The sequence below is a fragment of the Kryptolebias marmoratus genome, linkage group LG12, assembly GCF_001649575.2.
Source record: "Kryptolebias marmoratus isolate JLee-2015 linkage group LG12, ASM164957v2, whole genome shotgun sequence".
NCBI classification, from domain to species: Eukaryota; Metazoa; Chordata; class Actinopteri; order Cyprinodontiformes; family Rivulidae; genus Kryptolebias; species Kryptolebias marmoratus.
In genome coordinates, this window is record NC_051441.1 from 5,013,618 (window position 1) to 5,029,537 (window position 15,920).

General features: G+C 41.5%; 2 protein-coding genes across 4 annotated transcripts in view; one reads left to right on the forward strand and one right to left on the reverse strand.

Moving 5' to 3' along the window:
- Positions 1-9,745: 9,745 nt before the first annotated feature.
- On the reverse strand, positions 9,746-12,895 carry si:dkey-208k4.2 (uncharacterized protein LOC570186 homolog). Its single transcript, XM_017429457.3, has 9 exons — positions 12,689-12,895; positions 11,504-11,604; positions 11,334-11,430; positions 11,158-11,246; positions 10,894-10,967; positions 10,718-10,798; positions 10,417-10,646; positions 10,288-10,341; positions 9,746-10,202 (listed from the first exon to the last, which is right to left on the reverse strand). Exons 1-9 carry the CDS (start codon positions 12,812-12,814, stop codon positions 9,942-9,944), a joined length of 1,113 nt encoding a protein of 370 aa, XP_017284946.1. The 5' UTR covers positions 12,815-12,895; the 3' UTR covers positions 9,746-9,941.
- An 884-nt stretch (positions 12,896-13,779) lies between these two features.
- Positions 13,780-15,920, forward strand: part of LOC108243795 (disintegrin and metalloproteinase domain-containing protein 11) — a 29,246-nt gene continuing 27,105 nt past the window's right edge. For 2 of the 3 annotated variants that reach the window (XM_037978782.1, XM_037978783.1), the window contains exon 1: positions 13,780-13,916. In XM_037978782.1, the coding sequence (XP_037834710.1) occupies positions 13,811-13,916 (106 nt within the window). In that variant the 5' untranslated portion in view covers positions 13,780-13,810. Of the gene's footprint in view, positions 13,917-15,001; positions 15,876-15,920 lie in introns of those variants that run through there. The other variant, XM_025008880.2, reaches the window with a different exon arrangement.

The window sequence follows — 15,920 nt, forward strand, 5'->3', positions numbered from 1 at the left end:
TGTGTGTGTGTGTGTGGGCGGCGGGTCGTTCTACAGACTCAGCATCCGGTCAGTGATGATGACTGATGTTTCAAACTGGACACTGACTCATCCGTCTTCTCTGCACCTGATCAGGACTGATTATGGACGCTCCTGAGAATCAGTGATTGCTCCACATTTGTTCCACACATTCCCCCTCTAATTACCTGCACACGCACACGCACGCGCGCATGCACACACACACACACACACACACACACACACACACACACACACACACACACACACACACACACACACACACACACCAGATGATGTGCTTCATTAAAGAAACATGAGTTTCAGCCTCCATACTGAGCCCCATCTCACTATCTCTGCTGCTCTTCTACTTTCCAGGACTCTGCAGCCAGAGGTGTTGTTGCTCGTGGCGAAGCTACAACTGCTGCATCACTAACACACACACACACGCACACACACACACACACACACACACACACACACACACACTCTCTACACTGCACTACAAACAGAGTCAAGGCTGTTACAGTGAGCAACTCACGTCATCCTTCTCTCCACAAAGATGACCTTTTCTTCACTCGGCAGAGAGATAAAACAAACACAGAGCCTAAAAGGGAAGGAGGAAGAACTCCTAAAGTTTCTCAGAGTTTGAATCTTACTAGAAGCATCGTTTCACAGTGATTATCATCCGCTGCTGAAGGCAAAAGGGCGATAATGTTTTTGATAATGTTTCATTGGCCACAGCAGCTCAGCCAGTTTTACAGCTGAGCTAAAATCTGGTGTGGTGGTTGCTAAAAGTTATCCTCAACAGATGCTCTTAGCACCAACATGTCTCACAATATCACATGGAAATGCATAAAAGGTCATTTATAAAGTTCAACCAAAATGGCTCTCATGTTTTAATTGCATATAAAGCAATTAAGTAATTAATTCACACGTTGTGATAATGAACTCGAAAGCCTTGTGATGCTGTTGTAGTCTCAGTGCAACATACAGCTTTTTTTCCCAAATAATGATAGTTTTTTTTTTTTGCACATCCAAATAATTAGGTTCAAAGTGACAGAATAAAAAACTAATTAAAGAAAATGGTCATGCAAGGATATTTATCTGCCCATTTTTGATAAATTCTGAATAGTTTAGGTTATGATTAACTCTTCTGTTCTGTTAGAAAATGTTTTACGTCAGCCTTGGTTATACGTTAAATGTCTTTCTGTTTAAAAACTGGGCAAAAACAAACAAGTAGATGTCTATTTGCCTCCTCGTATTCCACGTCTAGAAGTACGTAGGTCTATTTTGTCCCTTGAGAACGTTGCACAAGCCGTCTTTTTGGATAAAGTTCTGTGGATGGACAGTAGATCTCTCTTTGGGAATGCAGTGCGGCAGCTTGTTTATGGGCAATAAAATAAAACCCATAAAAAAAAGAACATGGTACATTCAGTAAAACATCGTGAAGGTCTTATCAGGCTGTAGGGCTGCTTTGCTTCCTCTGGAACTGGAAGCACTGAATCTTTCAAAGAATGATAAAAAACAAGAATTATCATGGCTCGTTAGCACAAAATGTATCTAAAAAAAAAAGGGTTCAGGCAAAGGTTGGGATAATTTGTGCAGGATAATAACTTGAATCATATATTTGACAGCAAACACAAAATATCTGATGAGTAAATATATCATTTTGAACTGGCAAGCTATAAGTTCTCACCTAAAAATCATGAAAAGAAGAACAGCTTAAAGCCAAGTAAGAGCTTAAACGCAAAGAAGAGTTGCAGAAACTGAGAGCATATGCGTGCAAATGAGTTAAAATACATAAATAATACTGATGCCCTGAGGGAAACTGGTTTAGATAGTAATAAGGTCTCATGGAAATATACACAAAAACTACAAAGAAAGGAGGAAAAAAAGCAATAAGTGCATTAGGAAAGGTAAAATAAAGCAAAAAAAGTTCAGTTTCTTCGTGGGAAAAGGTTGTTTTTCTATTTGTCAGAGACTTCCCAGGTTTGAAAGACATTTTCTGTGACATTTATATTCCAGTCCACACTTGTCTTCTATTCTGGCCCCGTGTTGTAACACTTTTTCATGCCCATGTAAAGTGCTGGTAACACAACTCCCCCCAAAAGGAAAAAAATGTAAAAATGAAAGCGGTTTCTTTCAGCTTGCTGGTTCAGGTGACCTTTTTTTCCTTCACCGACACCACCGAGCTCATGAAAACTAATCACTCAGAATTATTAGGACTCCGACTCCTGCTGCTCTGAGTGCGTTTTCATTAGTAATGATTAAACACCTGCTTAAAATCAGTCAGAAACTCCTCGTGTGTCTCACACCGACCCAGGACAAGTGCAAACAGACACATAAACTTCAGGAAATGGAAGCTGATTGAAACCAGGCAGGATCCGAGCAATGCCACGGTCCGTTTAATCGGGTACTTTACATGTTCACCCGAACTTTCTCCTGATGAACATGCTGTGAAGCACGTTAACTGATCCAATCGCTCGCAGCACTTTTAATTACTGATGGAGCTCGACTCAAGCACGAGGTCCTTATCGAAAGTCGGGCTTTGATTGATGAGGCAGCAAATGCAATAAATATGAGGAAATGAGGACATCACTGGGCTGCTGTAATGTGCACGTCAACAAAAGGAAGTGTAATCAAACCTAAATTTGTGTCTCTGGTAATCAGGTCTCATCTCTGGCAACACAGATCACTGGCTGAAAAAATCACTGCTAATCGGATCAAAATGGCTCTGCTGAGATAAATCATGTCAGCGTGTCGCTCTCTTTGCATTCGTGATCCAGATGTTTGTGACGTGAAGGAGTCTTCTGCAGCGACAGATCTCTACTTTTCTGACATCAACTGGTGTTTTACTGTTTGATTTTCCAGCTTATTTTCAGAGGAAACAGGTTTTTCTGTTTGAAACACATACCTGTGAATGTTTTAAAGAAAATATAGTTTCCTTAAAAGTGTTGTCTTTCTATAACAGACAGCTAAGGAAGCATCAGGTTTATAAACTGTCTTTAGGAGCTTTTCTTTTTAAACACACGACTTTAAAACAGGCCCTGCTTTGTTTTAGTTTAAAAATGCAGTCAGATGATGCATTTCAGAGCCAACACTGGTTAAATTAAGTGACTTTTTAGACTCAAATGATTTAGGGGAAAGTGTTTTGTTGCTTTAACAAACAAACAAACACAATTATTCCTGTAAAATCAGGTCAGTCATGTACAAACACTGATCTAAAACTGAGCTTTTAAACAAATCTTTTAAAAATCTTCCAATCTCCCTCAAATCGTTGGAGAACTAATGTTGAGATTCATTTTAAAAGATAACAACAAAGTCTGAATTATTAAAAAGAAAAATGTCGGGAAACTAGAGAAACTGCATTTCCTGCAAAAATGAAGTGTGAACGCTGAATGATTTCATTGAAATCAGCTGAAGAAGCTGAAACTGAGTTCGGTTCAGACGAGCAGAACAGAAAAGGGTTAAAAAAGGTAGCTAAAATAAGCAAAACAATCCCTAAAAGGAGCAAATTAGTAGCTTAAGTAGTAAAACACTAGCTAAAAATTGCAGCTCGATCACCAAAGACTAAAAAAACAAAACACTACTTTAAAATAAAGCTGAGAAAATAAGTGAAACTATCTAAAAGTAGCAAAATGCTAACTAACAGTTTAAAAAACTAGCTTCAAATAGCATAAAAGTAGTTATATCTGGGTTATGGCCTTTTTTTGTTTTGCTGTTGTGGCCATTTTGAATCTAAAGGTTAATCAGGTGTAGTTTTTCATCCTATGATTACATTCTGGAAGTTTCAGTAAAATATACCCAGTGATTCATGATTTATTTTGCTAACAGCACAGACAAACACAGGTGGTGATGATGAAGGTTCAACAAACCCTAAATCCAAATATTTTGAACATATAAACACGGATTCACTGCCACAATTTGTTCTAAAAAACCCAGTAAAACATTGCTGCTTCTCCATCAGAACAGCCAAAGCTATGATCAAGCAGACTGATGTCTCATGCACAATTTTCCTGAGTGCAAGAAGTGAACCAGGAAGCCACAAATTGCCCCAAAATAAGTAATTCTGCAAAGAGAAATCTTTGCTCTGAAAAATCACCTCATCCAAACACGTGGGGGGCGGGGAGTAAAAAGGAGAGCAGGAAGAAGGGCTTTGGTGTATACAGTGACATCATTTAATGATGATAAACAACCGAGGGCTAATGGCAAATCACTAAAGGGCGTTTACAGTTACAGGATTTGAGGAAATGTTAAATTTCTCTTGTTTTGCCGGCAGCCAGAGGACCTAATGTGCACAAAACAGTCAACTGGTCCAGCAGAGAGAGAGAAGCTTCCAGACAGCATCACACAGTCAGAGAGAGAGAGAGAGAGAAAAGAAAACCTTTCAGTCTCTGTCTTTTTTGGACAACTTTCAGCCTGCTGGTCACTGCTTGTCTGCTCCAGTTTCTTAGGAACCGAGACCTCCTGGGTGGAAGGCCTATTGGAGAACCGGATCAATTCCAGTACGCCAAATCTGCCACTGTATGTGATACGATACACCACTGTCTGTTATTAGTCTCCATGCTGTCTTTGCTCCGTTGTATTTATTTATGTTCTCATGGATTTGCAGCTTCGTTAACTTTAACTAAAGGCGAACGCTGAACAGAGTCGGGGGGGTTCAGACTGCTCAAACGCTGCTCATCCAGGTGAGACACGAGTAAAGGTGAAAACTTCACCTGTCCTAAAGGTTTCGCTTGTGACCAGAGGTCAACGATGAGGCCTTTAATGGCTGGTAAAGCTTATTGTGTGAACGCTGATTCATGTTTGTTTTTTCCCCCCGTACTACTTTGGCAATCCAACTACTTCTGCAGACTTTGTGCTATTTTAGCCGTTTATATATCAAAACATCCAGCTCTTTCAGGTGATGGGTGCTCTGACTTTTAGGTTTTATAACTTTTACACTTTTCAATATTTTCTCCATAGAAATACAGTCTTTGATTCCTTTAAAACTGTGAACTTCAGCATACTTGTTCTATTTTTGTGCGCTTGTGCTACATTTAGTTTGTATTTTTGTTCTGCTGCTTTTAGCTTCCAGTTAGGATTTTGCTACTTTTAGCTACCCTTTCGCTGCTTTAGCTTTTACCAAGCCGTTGCTATATTTAAGCAGCCTTTTTCACAGAAAAGGCCAGGTCTGTAGTTTGAAGGAAGACGAGGTCTTGGTGGTTTTCTGGATACCAGGACTCGTCTCGTTTGTGTGTCGGCTTCTGAGAATAAATGCTGCTTTGACAAACATGGCTAAAACTCAGCTAATTTCACAGAAACTGAGCTAAACTTTACTGTGGAAGTGGCTGAGCATCATCTCCAACTATTACTTTAACTTTACTCAGCAGTCTTTGCCTTGCAGGTGTGTGCTGCTGATGTTGCTGCTTCCTACACTTTTCTGCTGTATCTGTATATCGTGTCCTGCTCTTCGCTGAATACTGCAGACGTTTGCAAATGTACATTAGAGATAGAGAAAAAAAAAGAGAAAAGAAGTGATCATTATATGCAAGTCAGCCTGATTCGCCGTCCCGAACAATCGGAACAAAAAGTGATTTTTATGAAGCTAAAAGCAGCGAAACATCAAGAACACAAATACGGTAAGCCAACTATTTTATTATTAGTTTGTTTTATCTTAACTTAATGCTCCAACAGGGAGAATAACACCTCAGCATCTGTGCTGCAGTATTTGAGGCAGGGACGTTAAGTGCCCCAGTTTTCTTAAAAGTGAACAATCAAACAATTTTATTGTCTGTAATCTGAAGGGAAAACAGTTGCCTGCTGCAGCTTAGAAAGGCTGTAATTTAAACCATTCTTTCTGGAAACACCAGCTTTATGAGCCACGTTTGTTTTGTTTTTTTGTAATGCAGCCGGAGGAGCAGTCAAGGTTTCATTTCTGGATTCTCCAATAAAAAAATAAATAAAATAAAACTGCCCTCGGTCGGGACCCTGAACCCTGAGTTGTTTAGCAGAATGTAAGAATCTGAATGACAGAGAAAAAGAAAACCGCGTCTTTCCACTTTAATAAAACCTTAAATTTTAATCACCTGCTGCCAAAGGCAAAAGAAGGAAGACAATCTGTTTGCCTGTGTCTGTTAGCAAAATATCCCATGAACCGGTGGATGGATTTTAATAAAACCTTCAGGAAATAATCATCGAAAGAACATCTACAGCTGATAAACTGTTGGAGAAAATCCAATTCAAGATGGCCTCCATAGCTAACAACAAGTTGAGATAAAATTTGACTTGGTAGGAGGTTTGACTAAAACGGCTCCATCTTCATCATTTCTCAGCACGAGATGATCTGAGTCTAAAACTCGGCCTTTAACTGTTTTTATCTTAGTTTTTTTTCTAATTTGGATTAAGTCCAGATGAGTAAAACCCCTTGTAGTTTATTCCACATGAAACTATTTTCAAAGTCTGGGAAATATTTTAAACGTGCAGCAAAAGATAAACAGAGACGGCAGGAAACAGTCAAAGGTCAGAGGAAACAGGCAGGAGAGTAGAAGAAACAACGAAACGTTGACATCTTTATGTATATTTCTCTTTTTTCCTCTGCCCACACCATTATGTGTGTTTTAATGTGTTTAAAGCTGCTCAGATGATCCCAAAGCTGCAGCCTGTGCAGAGAGCATCTTACGGTCAGTTTGTTTTTTCTCAGTTTTGGCAGACGTGTGTTTTTTTTGCTGCAGCAACAAAAAAGCTTCAATCAGGGCCATGGGAAAGGAAGAAAATGGACTGGGAAGAAAGGGTTTTTGGGTCATCTATTTTGGAGGATGCGGGCTAAATCGGGACGTGACGACTGTAGTTAACCTACTTTGATTTATCTTGTTTAATTTTCTCTGCTCTGCGAATGTGTGGTCTGTTTTTTTTTTCTTGGATGTTCGGTGAATTAGACTGAAAAATAAATAAATAAAATGTGGGTTACTCTCAAATTAAAAATATCTCTTTTGACTGAGAAAAACAGCAGGAATAAGTAGTATTAGCACAGACAACACAGTAAACAGACTATCTGCTGCAGCTTGAGGCAAACATATAACCTGAAGGATTTATTTTTTATGGAAATAGTTTGCTTATGTTTGCTTTCTGTTGCAGTCATTTTGACTCACTTTTCTCCGAAAGGTCAAACTAATAAATTAAATGTTTTTCAGACAGTCCCCCTTGAGACAACAAGCATCCATCAATAAGCTAAAAATAGCATTATTTTACTATTTGCTGGATTAAAAAAAAGGTTCTCCTGGTTTGATTTACGATGAGCTGCTTCACATTCAAGGCAGTTTCATCATCATCAGGGTGAAGATTCTTCACTGTAAAATAAATGTGATTGTCTCTTTAAGTGATGCACTTTTTACCCCAAAGATAAAAAAAAAACATTTGTACAAAAAGCCTGCAGTGATAACATTCCTGGTGAGAACTAAAACATTCCTTAAAGTAAAAACTGATGCATTTTCACAGCTTCTTCTTTAACTGTGGAGACAACATGCTAATAAAAAATTACATTAAAACTGAAATAAAGACGTTGTATTATTTGAAGGAACGCACATCAGCTGCCGCATTTCATGCCAGAGTTAAAAACTATTATCTTATGGTGAGAAATGACTGAATTATAAGCATTTTGTTTTGGCTAATGTCAATTAGCTAATGAAGCTATAATAAACTGGATTAACTCCAGAGTTTTAAATGTTCATCTAGTAATTAGTTTTTATCAAAATCCATCCAATAGTTCATGAGATATTTTGCTGACATTTGACTCCAAATAGTAAAATTTTAACCTTGCACAGGATAGTGCTCAGAAAGTGTTGGGGGTAAACTTAGCTGCTATCAAATTTTTGGTCAATATTTGTAAAATTGATTGAGTTACAGCGAAGTTTGTGGAGGCCATTTTGAATAGAGTTGATTGTAGACGTTCATCCAATGATTATTTTCTGAAAGTTTTATTTAATCTGCCCAGTGGTTCATGAGATATTCTGGTACCAGACACACAAACTCCTGCAGAAGCAATCAGGCCATTCCAAATATGGAAGCAATGTCCCAAATCTTTTTTTTATTTTTTTTTATTTATGACATTCCCTTTGGGCTTCTTTATGTTTCACAAGTTCTAAAAATGCTTCAAGTTCCAGTAAAGGTCACTCTCTGTGCAGGTAGCCGACCCGAGCCGGAGAGGCTCCTGTCGCTGCATCAGCAGAGCTCATTCCTGGTGAACCGGCCGACACAGTCTGAAACAATCATTAGGAATTCTCCGCACAGTCTGAAAATCTGCACACACCAAAAAAATTGATACACCAAGCAGCACAAAAAAAGGTAAAGATTTGTTCTCAAGCGCAAGTCGCCATAGAAACAAGTCCAACCTTTCCAACTTCCATTTGTTGAAAGCCACGGTACATTTGAAGCAATTTTCTGTCCTTAAGAGGCATCCATTCTGCTGCTTTTATCTTCTCTTTGTAAATGAGCTATATGGCAAATACACGCAGATAATTACAGGCACCTTCAGATGCTGTTCTGCAAACACAAACCTGCAGCTGTGGGAAGACAGACTTAAAAAGGTAAAGGAAGCAGATCAGGTGAGAAGCTTAATGACCTTCAGCCGCGCTCGGCTCGACCTGACAGCTTGTTAGAACTTGGAAACAGGAGTTTGTCCTGCTCCACTGAACCAAGAACAGGAGGAAGTTTTGAACACAAATCTTCAGGTTAAATGTATTTGTTAGTTGCAGGAGAGAATTAAAGAGCTACTCTGTTTTCCCTGCCATGAATGGCAAACAAATGTTATGAACTTCTACTGCAAAAAACAAAAAGTATCATAAATTGTGTAATTTCAATACTTTGGATCATTTAGTCCAAGTTTCTGAATCTCCTGCTGCCGAAGGAGGAAGGAAGATTGTTTTCCAAGATGGCTGCCACAGCTAAGCAACCTTAACTCATTAAATTTGACAGATATTGGTAGTAGCAGAGTCATTTACAACAAATACTCTGGGAGAAACCTCACAATATTGCATTACACCGCACATTTTTAAAGGTTTGACCAAAACTTTACTTCATTTTTCAACATTTAATGATCTGAAACCAGCAGGTGATATGTAGCCTTCAAGAAATGCTTAATATTTCCAGTTTTAATTCATTTTGCAACCCTTTTTCTTTGGAAAACTGACTAATTTATGCAATTTCAATCTAGTTCCAAAGATTTGGTTTCAGACAAAAGACAAAATTACAATCGATTGTAATCTATTTTAGTATTAAATGTTTGCTAAAATGTCAAACCATCAAAAACCAAACCTCTTACCATTTGGCAGATAATTTAACCAAAAAATAAGTATACATCTTCACAAATAGAACTTGCAAATAGGTAATCCTTGTGTAACCTTTTAAAAAATGTTTGATTTGCATAAATCAATCAGGCCACATTTCTAAAAAGCCTGAAGCTTCATTTTGAACAAATCTCGCAGCCATAACTCTTCTTTGTGCTCGAAGCCTCAGCCACCCTCAAAGTTAAACAGTCTGATTCAGCTCTTAGTCATGTGCAGCTCTTTCTTCATATTTAATGAGCTCCAACATGTTCGGCAAATGTCAACCAATTTGTGCAGCCAAAGCAGAAACAAGAAGAGATGCAGGAGGCGAGCAGCTGCTGGAGTGGGCCAACAGCAGAGATGCTTTCTAATCCCGATAAATCAGCCTGAAGAATCAACCGATCAGCTGCTGCTGAATGGCAGAACAAACTCAGGAGTGCAACTTTCAGCAAAACTCAACTCATTTTATTGGGTCTACAACCACGCACAACGAAACATTTAAAATAAAAATCAGGATAATTCTTTACATCATATCAATGTGTTCAATCACGTTCACAAAAACAAGGTTAGTCTCCTCTGAAAATGAAAAAAAGACCCAATTGTTAAAGAAAAGCCACGTCTTTCTGGGCGCGTTTCCATTCAACCTTTCACCGGCGCGGCCTCTGGGATCTCCACAGGACGCGTGGGCTTCACCCGGAACAGCTCGCGCAGGTTGACCTCCGGGTCCACGTAGTGCGGGATCTTTCGCTCGTTGAAGAGGCCCGACAGGTTGGCTTCCACTTTGGCGCGTCTGGAGATCCGCATGCGCAGCGCGAACAGCCGATTCAGGTTCTCCTCCACGAGGGGCTGGTTGTTGCCATTCAAACGCTTCTGCCAGGTTTTCTTGGGCTTCCTGCGCTTCTGTTGAGATGCAGAGAGATTTTCAGTGGGTTTAGAGGAATTCAGCCGGCGGAGTCCGACTCCTTCGGTTGCCGTGAGCTCTCACCTGCAGAGCCGAGGCGCTTGGGTCGTGGCGAAGGAGGTGTCTGTTCATGCTTTCCTGCAGATTAAAATTTAAAGGTTCAAGCGTCTATAATGCTTTTTAAATTACCTCATTCTGGACGGATTTACTCACCCGCATCGCGAACATGCGCGGGCAGTCGGGGAAGGAGCATTTGTACTTCAGGAGCTGGAGGTGCACCTTGCGGATGTGGTGCTCCAGGTTGAAGGTGGTGGAGAAGTAGGCCTGGCAGCCGTCTCTGGGACACACCAGCACGGGCTTATGGGACGCGTGTTTCCGTTTGTGCTGCCGGAGAGCATCCACCTTCTTGAACACCTTCTTACACGCCGTGCATGTAAACGTGGCTGGAACGCATGGAGCTGTAAATATTTGGGACATGTTAAGGAGCTCTAACACTGCTTGGAAACGCGTTCACCTGGGTGTTTGCCCATGTGCTTCTGCAGCTTGCTCCAGGTGCGCTCGAGCACCTGGCAGTTAGGCTGGCGGCAGCGGTATCCTGCAGACAGAACCGTTAGAGGCTAAAGTTCTTCTGGCCGAATATGAGAAATTGGACTGGGTCAGATTCTATAATTCAGTCTAAAACAGACCAACCTGCATGCTTCTTCTCATGGGCTTTGCGGGCAACATGGGTGTCAAATGTAGCAGCACATCCATCCTTAGAACATCTGAGAACCAGAAAAGAAAGCTCCAAAAAGTCAGCCTTGCTTGGTTTAATGCGTCTGTAGGATAAATAGTCTTAGCTTTTAATTGCATGGCTCTTAACCTTAACTCATAGAATAAATTCAAGTGATTACAGCTCAGCAAGCATATATTTCCTTTAAAGTTTAAAGAGAAAACATTACAGTATGGACATACTTGAACTTTGCAGCCACATTGTGCTCTTGCAAGTGCATCTTAAATAATCTGCGCTTTTTGAAGGTTCTGGAGCAGTTCGGCTGGCTGCACTAACAAGGAGAGAAATGTTCAGGTGGTTTAAAATGACCGATGCTGCTTCGTTGCCACCTGGTGGAAGAATCGGCTCTCAGACAAACCTTAAAGAAGCCGGTGTTATCTCCATGAGCCCAGGCTGCGTGCCTCTTCAGCTTGTCTGCGTGGAAGAACGTCTTGGCGCAGCCGGCGACCTGGCATCTGGAACAAATGGTTAAAAAGTTAAAATGGAGGTTTCACGGCGGAGCCGCGTGGAACTAAAACGGCGACTTACTGGAAGAGCTTGACTCCTCTGTGCAGAACCATGTGGCGGCTCAGGTGGGATTTTCTCTTGAAGCTACGACCACAACCAGCGACTGTGCATGGACACAGGCACTGCAGACGTTCAGGTTAAAGGGACAGTCTGGTGACTTTTTGTTTGAATCAGCATTCTGTCAAATAGTTTAATAGCACCTCATGAGCTCAGATAGAACAAACTACGAAGAAAAGGGCAGAAGTCTTCATCCAGGCTTTGCCATTGTCAAGAAAATTGGGGACAACCTAATGGATTATTGATGTTTTAAACTACCCATTTGCTGTTTTCAAAAAAATGTTAAACGATTATGCCAGGTTTGGTGAGAATTACTATTTCTCATTGTAAATAGGAATTTAAGATATTATCCCAAAAATTTAGAATTTTAAAACACTAACTTACTTTATTAATCCAGATGCATAATCTTAAACATTTTATAGATCTTTCAATTAATTTATTTGTTGAAAACTTTGTTCACACATACTGTTAATTTGCGTTGCCCAATTTGAATTAATTAAAGTACAGAAGAAGCTGTGACACCTAAAATAAATTACAAAAAATGCAGAAAAGCTGTGGTATGTTAAAAACAAATAAATAACTGGTAAAAGCTGCACTGCCGTACGGAAAAAAGTAGTGCGCAAGTTAAAAAGAAAAGATGCGAATCTCATTCTGCTTAAAGCACCAACGTGGGTCCAAATAAGTGTGTTTGGGTCCGGACCACGACCCGCTATTTGGGAACCCTCACCTCCGCCCATTTTAAGTGAGTTTCTTCGACCGAAGAACACCCGTGTTCCTGCGCTCGTGTCTGCAGAATGTATCACTCCGCCAAACCAGGGTTATAAAAGTTCGCTTTGCTGCCGGCGGAGTGATACATTCACCAGCCTCGAACAGGCAGTAATTCGGTTGAGAAAACCGCGACAAATTAACTATCATGCACAAGGGTTTTTTTTAGGTAATTTAGCGTTTTTAAAACACCTGTATGATATACTTTAAGTTTTTTTTACTTAGCCCGAGAAGAGCTAGCCTAGCCTGGAGGAACAGTTCGGCTTTATTACTCCGCGCTTAACTTTTTGACAAAAATGATAAATTAAAACAGTCCCTGTTAAAACAGTTGTTTGTTTACAGTATTTAGCTGCATCAAGTGTAGTTTAGAATGTTAAGCCTTACTGCCCCGGTGTGCACCGTCTGGTGCTCCTTCAGCTTCCACTCCCTTGGAAAAGTAGCGCCGCAGTCCGCGTGGCTGCAGGTGAACTTCCGCTGCGGCTGAGCTTCCCCGCCGCGGACACCGATCATCGTCGCTCCCAAATCTGATTATTATTATTATAGTTTAAATCTAAAACACTATCAGGGAAGGCCGGCGCTTTTGTCGGCCTCTTTTATAGCCTCATGGGAGCCAATAATCGCTAATTGGCAACAGGAGGTGAGTCAGACTTTAAAAAGCGGAAACTAATTAACCTAATTAACCAGCAGACATTTCCCTGCATCCAACCTGTTAGAGTTTGAATGATTTAGTTCATTTCTGTTTAAGGCTATGAACTTGTACTTTGGTTGTAACTTCTATCGAAGGACAACAGATGAATTAAAGCCCCTAACTCTTTCCCTAATGTTCATTAATGTACATTATCCTTGATAACTAAACTAATATGTTGAATTAATACCTTTTAAATCAGGAAGTAGGTAAGGAATCAGACTGGCAGCTTGTAAGAACTGAATTATAGCAGAGCTGAACACTTTTTAAAGATAACTATTCTTACAAAATAAGTCTTTTTTGCCCCTAACCTAGCTCGTTTCACCTATTAGACTGCTTTGTACACAAAAGACTTTTCCACCTGATTCCTGACACTAAACCTGTGAAAGAAACCTCGTGGTTTGTTCTCGTTTTGTTCAGTTTCAGCTGGAAGAATAAGTGTGAGGCAGACATGTTCGCAGCAGAGGGCAGTGTCCTCACACAGTTCTGCCTCCAACAGCTCTGGTGTTCTGTTCAAAGGAGAAATAAAAACAGAAGGCTGTCATTTCCAAGTGATTCAATTAAATCAGCATAAAACAGGTGCTTAAATGTGGAATATGTATGGTTATTTTCAGTTTGATGCCCACACCAAATCGAGAAAAGGTGGCAAAGTTGTTTTTTGGTGCTGAAATTATGATTAACAGCAGAAAGGTGAGTTTATATTAAAATTATGAGTTTTTAGAGCTGAAATATTCCATCAGTTTGTTTATCTGTGCCTTGATGCTGCTGTTTTCCATTCCGCCTCTTCCCTTTATCCTTGTTTCCCTCTTAAAGGGGGGTAAATGAAATATTCAGAGGGGGCAGGCGGTGCACGACGTGCCTCCATTAGCTGTGTCGCAGGAAGGCTGCTGGAGGAGCTCGCCGCATCGAGAACCCCAAACCCTGCAGGTTAGAGGACTGAGCTCTGCAGATCTCGTTCGTGGTTCCCCGCTTGGGAACCGATCGATACGAAGGTGGTGCAACATGCTTCTGACACGAACTGAGAACTCCTGCAGGATGTGTCACACTTTCCTGGTGCAGCATGACACCAGCTTTCAGCGCTCCGTGAAGTCCTGAAAGCTTTATTTGAAGTTGCTTCTGTTAGTGTTCTGCTGCTTTAGCAAATGTCTGCAATGCCATTCTCTCATTTTGTTTCTTTTAGTTTTTGTAATTATTTTTATTTGCCTGACTTTAGAGCAAACTGGCTGAATAACCTGTCTTAGTGATGGACTTCAGAATATTTGGAAATAAATCGAGGAGCAAATAATCCTCCTTAAATCTCTGGGCAGCAGTAAACGCTCCTCTGTCTGCTGACGTCTGTCCTTCTTGGCACCCAAACTCTCCGGAGCAGAAAACTGCTGAAACTTCTGCTTCGAGATGCTGACCCTTGATGGTGGTAAATTAGGCTAATCGATGCATTTAATGAGCAGCTTTTGGCTGCTGCTTGTCCCCTGAATTCCCATGAAACGTATAAAGATGGGCTTAGTTTTAACGCGTGCTGATTTTGCATTTCAGCTCTAATAAGTGATTAAAAAAGGCAACATTTCAATTGCTCAAGTCTGTGAATGCCTTGATCTGTAACATTTAAACAGACTTTTCTCTGTAATCGGGCCACTTTTACCACCCCACTGCAGGAAAAAGCAGGCAATAATGTCTTTGCTTCTGTCTGTTTGCAGCAAATTTCATGAAACACCGGGCAGATTTTATTGATGCTTTCAGGAAGTAATCACTGGATGTGCATCTGCAACTGAATAACTGGTGAAAACAACCCAATTCAAGATGGCAGCCACAACAACTGACCACAGAAAAACACAAAAATGGCTATAAAATAAGTCAGTTTTACAGATATTGTGCTAAAGATTTGGTGTGGTAGCTGAGAGTCATCCTCAGCGAATGCCCTGAGTGCTAACAGATGGCGAGAGACTGAGCAAAACTTTATTTTCGAGGTTTGATCAAAATGGCTTCAGCTGTTATTTCTCCACTCGGCCTGAAACTGTGACATGAAGGGCGGCGGGCGATATGCATTCCTTCGTGGAACGCTGCAGGACTCAGATTCTGGGTTTTCACAGCAGGATTATTGGATGAAGCTCTGGGAGCAGAAGTTTCTGTGGTAATCTGGAGGCAGGGATGAGTCAGGGCGGGGTTTCCTTTATCCTCTGCAGACCTGCGGGAATGATTCATGTAACGGCAGAAACGGCTTTTCCACACCATTCAGACATGATTTTAGATTTAAAGGATGAATGAATGAACCCGAGCCCGGTTTTAAAGCTTGTCCGGGGCCGCGCACTCCGGGGATGTCGCATCCTCTCCCTGCGCAGAGCTGCATGGCAACGGGAGGAGGAGGCTGTTCGGGATGAGGGAGGGCGCCGCGGCCCCACGTGTCCTCCTCACCGCAGACCGCTTTTCCCATCCCTCCGTTTCCGCATACCGCACACACACACGCGCGCACACACGCACGCACAACTTCACCCGAGAACACGGAGCCGCGCAGCCTTGCGGAGCGATGCGTCCGCGATGCGCGCTCTCCCGCTCCTCGCCGATCAGTCTCTAGGCCCGGTTCGACTCGCTCGTTCGTCACCCTGGTATGCAAGTCCAAATCCTCCGCGGCGGCCGGAGCTGAGAGATCGAGCGGTAGAGAGGAGGGGGGGGGGAGAGATGAGAGGACGCGCACCATCAGATGTTTAGCAGATTAACTTGGGGACCCTCGCCATCATCTCTGCTGTGCGTTTTTTGATCTTTTTCCTCCTCTCCACCCGCTGGGCTCCTGCGCTTCTCGATGCTGTGATCCGCGGGAATATGTGAGGATCATGCAGGCGGTGTGGTGCTTCATGGTCTTTGCTGCAGTGGGCGAGAGGCTTGCGGTCTCAGGTAAGCGAGAGAGAGGTNGGGGGGGGCACCCTGTTCGTTTTCTTT